Source organism: Setaria viridis, chromosome 9 (assembly GCF_005286985.2).
Source record: "Setaria viridis chromosome 9, Setaria_viridis_v4.0, whole genome shotgun sequence".
Taxonomy (NCBI): domain Eukaryota; kingdom Viridiplantae; phylum Streptophyta; class Magnoliopsida; order Poales; family Poaceae; genus Setaria; species Setaria viridis.
Window position 1 is genome coordinate 44136399 of NC_048271.2, and position 6000 is coordinate 44142398.

A 6000-nucleotide genomic window follows, 5' to 3' on the forward strand; every position below is an offset into this window, starting at 1 on the left:
CATACCGCACCACTCAACACACCACAAACATCAAGCCAATACTCTATACTTTTTTTATTTTTCTAATGTAAACTTGACATGGTTATAAGTTTATAACCGTAAATAATATAATATAAGATAAATGAATGGTCAAAATATAATTTGGGAGATCGTGTCATGACATGTCACGCCTTATAAATAGGAACGGAGGAGTATTGTCGATAATTTGACTTGAATAACAGAAAAAGATAGATCAATTAAGACCTTCACAATTTTTTTCAAGTCCTGTGAGAATGATATACATTTGTAACGTCCCGCATGCAGAGCCACTTGCATAAATGATATATCCAAAAGGTGGTCGTTTGCATAAATGATATGTACATTTAACACGCACAGGCACAAGGCACCCATTCATGCAGACCTTTTAGACGAAAAGAATGGCAGAACGCACAACTCGCGTATTATATCCAAAAGGTGGCCGTTCGCATAGGGATCCCCGCAAAGGTTAAATATTAGGAGGTAATACAGATAGCAGTGATCGGATACTGCATACAGCATGCGGATCCATGTACTACTCCTAAGATTTAACCATATCAAGATCAGAGCCGGCATGTGCGTCATAGGCTCATCACAGTTCACAAGATTATGGTCCTATTAGTAGGCCATATAAACTCACAAGAATAGTAAAGGTTCTCATTGTCAAAATAACCCCAAGGCCTTTAGAAACTCTCAGTCATAGGTGGCACTACCCTCTCTACCAAGTGGTGAATAAAAAACTGTCCTGTTTGGCACTTGGCAATTCTATAAACCCTCTAGGATTCAAATATTTTTTTTAATAAAAAAACTTCTTCCGAAATAAACCTTAAACACTTGATGTAGTTTAAACATTGTAGCTAAATTGTTATGGTGATTGATCTTAAACCATTTGATTGTTTTCTAATTGATCAATAGATGAAACCAACACGCGATGGCACATCGATATAAGTGTATTTAACCTTTTTGGCGAATGTTATGCAACTGTTAGCGAAATAGAGCTCCACACACCACATCTTCTCTAACTCGTCTGTGTACACAAGTGTTATCATGGCTAGCCACTGTACCCTTGTTGTGTTGTTCCACCACAACCTCCGCGACATCACGTCCCCTCATTCACCTAAACCCTAACATCATCAACCATCGATATAGCCGCCATCTCTCCAACACCTATAATTGTGTCGTAAAGGGGGTCGCGCATTCTTATTCTTCTAAATTAAACTCTGTTTATACATAATAATCTCTCGACAGTTGGTGTATTCATCGGTATTCTCCAACAGTAACACCTTAGTGCATGTTTCCAATGCAATCTTATCCCAAACACATTGGCATGAACCGCATGATTGCAGGCTTGCAGCTCTCCCATTTTTTCTCCCGGCAGCTCGCCCCGGCATCATAAGAAAGCGGCCGTTAGGAGAATGTAAAAGCCTATAAGCATGATAACATCTCAATGGGGAATGAAAAAGCGTATATGATGCTCACTGTCCCCCCTTTCACATTTCCTAATAACAATGTAACTCATGGCTCATCCCTGCAGAAATGGCTTTGCCGTCGGCACCGTCATCATCAGATCAGACCTCCATTCCATCTACAAAACAATATGGCTAGCCGTAGCATTTTGCCAGCAAGAGGCTTTTGAACTGCCCATGGCCATGGGCATCAGATTTCACTCACCTTAAGCTTTGTGCACGCACTCCCACACCACACACTCGCCACTGCCTTAAAAAGCGCTCTCGCTGCACTGTCCTCTGTCCTGACGCCCACGTAAACATATTTAGGCGTGCATCCCTTTGCGGTGCTTGCTTACTTCATTAGAGAGAGAAAGAGAGAGAAGAGGAGAAGAGAGGAGAGAGAGAGATGGGCGTGGCGACGGTGACAGAGCTGAAGCAGAGCATCTCCGGGAAGAGGACGTTCCGGCCGAGCCTCATCAGCCGCCACGCCAATGAGTGGTAACTCATTCTGCTCCTCCTCGCATTCCTAGCTGCTGTCAACTGAACTCTCACTCTGAACATTTCATCCACTGTCAGCATATGATCAGAGCAACATTGTTGCCTAGTAATCTGAAATTGTAAAATTGTGTTGTGTTGTGTTGACTATGTGAGGTGCTTTCGATCGAGTCTGATGCGTGAGCCCTTGTGATTCGATCTTGCAGGCCTCCGACCGACGTCTCCAGCGACCTCACCGTCGAGGTCGGCACGTCCAGCTTCGCCCTCCACAAGGTGAGAGCTCCTGCCAAGAAATTTTACTTCGCGGGGACAGCAGATAATAACAACGACGATGTGCTAACGCCGGCGGCATAGCTGTTCGCGCAGTTCCCGCTGGTGTCCCGGAGCGGCAAGATCCGGCGGCTCGTCGCGGAGGCCAAGGACGCCAAGCTGGCGCGGCTCAGCCTGCACGGCACGCCCGGCGGCGCGCAGGCGTTCGAGCTCGCCGCCAAGTTCTGCTACGGCGTCCACGTCGAGGTCACGGTCGCCAACGTCGCGATGCTTCGCTGCGCCGCGCACTACCTGCAGATGACCGAGGACTTCTCCGACAAGAACCTGGAGCTCCGCGCCGAGGCCTTCCTCCGCGACGCCGTGCTCCCCAGCATCGCCAGCTCCGTCTCCGTGCTCCGCAGCTGCGAGGCGCTGCTCCCGGCCGCCGAGGACGTCAACCTCGTCGCGCGCCTCATCGCCGCCATCGCCAGCAACGTGTGCAAGGAGCAGCTCACCTCGGGGCTCTCCAAGCTGGACCAGTGCGCGCAGCTCAGGCCGGCGGCGGCGTTCGTGGAGCTCGACTCGCCGGGCGACTGGTGGGGCAAGTCGGTGGCCGGCCTCGGGCTCGACTTCTTCCAGCGGCTGCTCTCCGCTGTGAAGGCCAAGGGGCTCAAGCAGGAGACTGTGACGCGGATCCTCATCAACTACGCGCAGAACTCGCTGCACGGGCTCATGGCAAGGGACGTGCACGGCGGCGCCAAGTGCGGCGGCGGAGGCGCGGACGCCGACGCCGCCAGGAAGCAGCGCGCCGTCGTGGAGGCCATCGTGGGCCTGCTCCCGGCGCAGTCGAAGAGGAGCCCCGTGCCGATGGCCTTCCTGTCGGGGCTCCTCAAGACGGCGATGTCGGTGTCCGCGTCCAGCATCTGCACGGCCGACCTCGAGAAGCGGATCGGCATGCAGCTGGACCAGGCCATCCTGGAGGACATCCTCATCGCCGCCGGCGCCGGCGCGGGTGCGGCCACGGCGTGCGGGCAGCTGCACGGTCTGTACGACACGGACGTGGTGGCGCGCATCTTCTCGGTGTTCCTGAACCTGGACGACGACAGCGAGGAGGACGGCGGGTTCGACTACGACAGCCCGCGGTCCCCGAAGCAGAGCCTCCTGGTGAAGGCCGCCAAGCTGCTCGACAGCTACCTCGCCGAGGTGGCGCTCGACTCCAACATCCTCCCCTCCAAGTTCATCTCCCTCGCCGAGCTGCTCCCCGACCACGCCCGCCTCGTCACCGACGGCCTCTACCGCGCCGTCGACATCTTCCTCAAGGCAAGCACTACACTGATTCAGTCTTCTTTATCTTCCTCGGCGAGCTTTGTTTGATTTAACGCGCCAATGGTTGCAGGTGCACCCGAACATCAAGGAGGCGGAGCGGTACCGGCTGTGCAAGGCGATCGACTGCCAGCGGCTGACGCCGGACGCGTGCAGCCACGCGGCGCAGAACGAGCGGCTGCCGGTGCAGATGGCGGTGCAGGTGCTCTACTTCGAGCAGCTGCGGCTGCGGAGCGCGATCCAGGCCGGGGGCGGTGGCGGCGGCATGAGCATGGGCGGGCACGACGCGGCGCTCTTCTTCGGGTGCGCGGCTGCGGCGGCGTCGGCGCAGGGCTGCGGCGGCGTCACGAACATGCGGTCCGGCAGCGGCGTGGGGAGCGGCGCCATGTCGCCGCGGGACAACTACGCGTCGGTGCGGCGCGAGAACCGGGAGCTGAAGCTGGAGGTGGCGCGGATGCGGATGCGGCTCACGGACCTGGAGAAGGACCACGTCAGCATGAAGCGGGAGCTGGTGCGCGTCGGCCCCGCGAACCGGCTGCTCCGGGGCTTCGCGCGCAGCCTCAGCAGGCTCAACGCGCTCTTCCGCATGCGCCCCGCCGCCGAGCCCGGCCTGCAGCAGCTCGGCGCCAAGGCCACCGCCGACGCCAAGGTGCTCTTCCAGCGCCGCCGCCGCCACTCCATCTCGTGATCACGGACTGGCGCGCCATGCTGCTGCTGATCGAGCTCGAGCTCGCGAGTGACGACTGATGAGAGCGATCGAGCTCTTGTCCGTACTGTACGTACTAAAGTTCGCGTGTGCATAGCATACAAGAAAGATGGTTGGAGTGTTGCTTTACTTGTTCCCGATTTTTGTGCGGGGATTGCGAGGTCTTGATCTGTTGAAAAAAATCCATGGCGCACCACAGCAATGCGATGCAATTCATGTACATGGATGGTTGTGGAATGGTTTTGAGGGGTGTATGATGCATGAATCAGAGTGCAGAGGATGCAGATCCGGTGTAAGTTGCTGCTGAATTCAGTTGGTCTGAGAAAAATATTCTATGTTGACATGGCTGGTGTATGTATGAATCAGAGTGCAGAGATATCCGGTGTGGGGTTGCTGCACTTGCAAACAGCGTTAGGATGGGATCGGGATTTGGGATCTCGGGCTCTCAGGAGACCATTTCGTCTGCGAAAATATTATGTGTGGACATGGCTAGTGTTCTCTGAAGTTTGAGGCTGAACTCAGTTCCACAGGTTGACAAATTTGTGAAAATCAGGCTGAATTCTGTTGGAAAGATTGACTTAATTTATGAAAAAAATGAAAAGGCTTAAATTTGTGAAAAAACTGTTTCTTAAAAAGTTCGCTAGAGGAAGGGCTTGAACCTTCGACCTTGTGGTTAACAGCCACACGCTCTAACCAACTGAGCTACTCCAGCCATGCGGTGGAGTTTTACCCCAAAGGACTTTAATAATTGATAACCTTTCTTGTCCACTGGTTGGGCCTGGGCTTCCTATCAACGAAGCTATCACACGCACGTTGGAAAGTTCGATTTCTGATCCAGCCCGCTACAACCACAACCGACCTGTTTCGTTAGCGTGATCACCTTTTTGTTTTCCCCGTGCGCTGTTTTTCGGATAACTGTATTTACACTGTTTGGAACCTATGGGACGACGACGAACGTAATAGAAAGAGTGTTTCAAGGCCATTCTTAGCAGAGTTTTTTTGAATTGATCAGACCTCCGGCAACAGGCCTGCGGTACTCCGTCCTTGTCTAGGATAATGTGGGCTTTTCCTTCTTCGAGGAGTGTCTGTTTTCTATATAATATTGGACCATGTAGACCAGGCATTTTTCTTTACTTAACTCCTCCTTAATTTTTAAAGAGATAATTCCCCATTATTATTGTTCAAGTCCAATAATGAAATAGTCATCCTTTGTCAAAAAAAAATAATGAAACGGTCTAAATATTGTCCAAATACTCCCTCCATTCTTAAAAAAATCATTATGTAATTCAAAAATTATTTTACCATTGTTATCCAGTTGAGTACTATATGCATGTTGCAAGGGCATTTGTACTTTTGCTAATCTGATTTTTTTAGAGTTACTTTCTTTAAGGGTCTTCAAAGAGCAACTCAATGAGCAATTTTTTGTTATAGTATATATTTGTATAAATGTAGTTTACATTGTTTTGTTTTGTAGAAGATATGAACCATCCCTTTGGCTTGAATCTAAACGATCAAAGTGTTGGCGATGCCCAAGAGAGGGCCTGGCCCAATAACTAGCCCATTAAGCAATCAATCCACAGCCGGGTAATTAACCCTAATCTAGTTTTACCTGCTGCCGCACGCCGCCTTCTGCTGCCGCACGGCTGCTGCCTTGCCGCACGCATCAGGCCTTGGTGCGCCGCCGCCGCCGCCGTGACACGCACCTGCCTGGTGGTGTGCTGCTGCAGTTCTTCCTCCCGAATCAAAGGTTGATCGTGGGGATCT

General features: G+C 52.0%; 1 protein-coding gene and 1 non-coding gene across 3 annotated transcripts; one reads left to right on the forward strand and one right to left on the reverse strand.

The window, feature by feature from the left end:
- Positions 1 to 1487: 1487 nt before the first annotated feature.
- Positions 1488 to 4577, forward strand: LOC117836576 (BTB/POZ domain-containing protein At1g03010). Of its 2 annotated transcripts, none has more exons than XM_034716033.2 (4): positions 1488 to 1961; positions 2165 to 2231; positions 2313 to 3527; positions 3604 to 4577. In XM_034716033.2, the coding sequence occupies exons 1-4, from the start codon at positions 1870 to 1872 to the stop codon at positions 4216 to 4218; spliced, it is 1989 nt and encodes a 662-aa protein (XP_034571924.1). In that variant the 5' UTR covers positions 1488 to 1869; the 3' UTR covers positions 4219 to 4577. The 2 variants fall into 2 exon arrangements, with proteins under 2 accessions (XP_034571924.1, XP_034571925.1); XM_034716034.2 differs by having other exon boundaries at positions 1490 to 1961; positions 2325 to 3527.
- A 297-nt stretch (positions 4578 to 4874) lies between these two features.
- Positions 4875 to 4948, reverse strand: TRNAN-GUU (transfer RNA asparagine (anticodon GUU)). The gene has a single exon. It is a non-coding gene; the product is annotated as a tRNA-Asn (tRNA).
- Positions 4949 to 6000: the final 1052 nt, after the last annotated feature.

Excerpts from the sequence above, each read along its gene's own strand:
- LOC117836576 (XM_034716033.2), top strand. The coding sequence starts at position 1,870 with ATGGGCGTGGCGACGGTGACAGAGCTGAAGCAGAGCATCTCCGGGAAG. Across the intron at positions 1,962-2,164 it reads AGCCGCCACGCCAATGAGTG|GCCTCCGACCGACGTCTCCA; the intron begins GTAACTCATTCT and ends TCGATCTTGCAG. Across the intron at positions 2,232-2,312 it reads CCAGCTTCGCCCTCCACAAG|CTGTTCGCGCAGTTCCCGCT; the intron begins GTGAGAGCTCCT and ends CCGGCGGCATAG.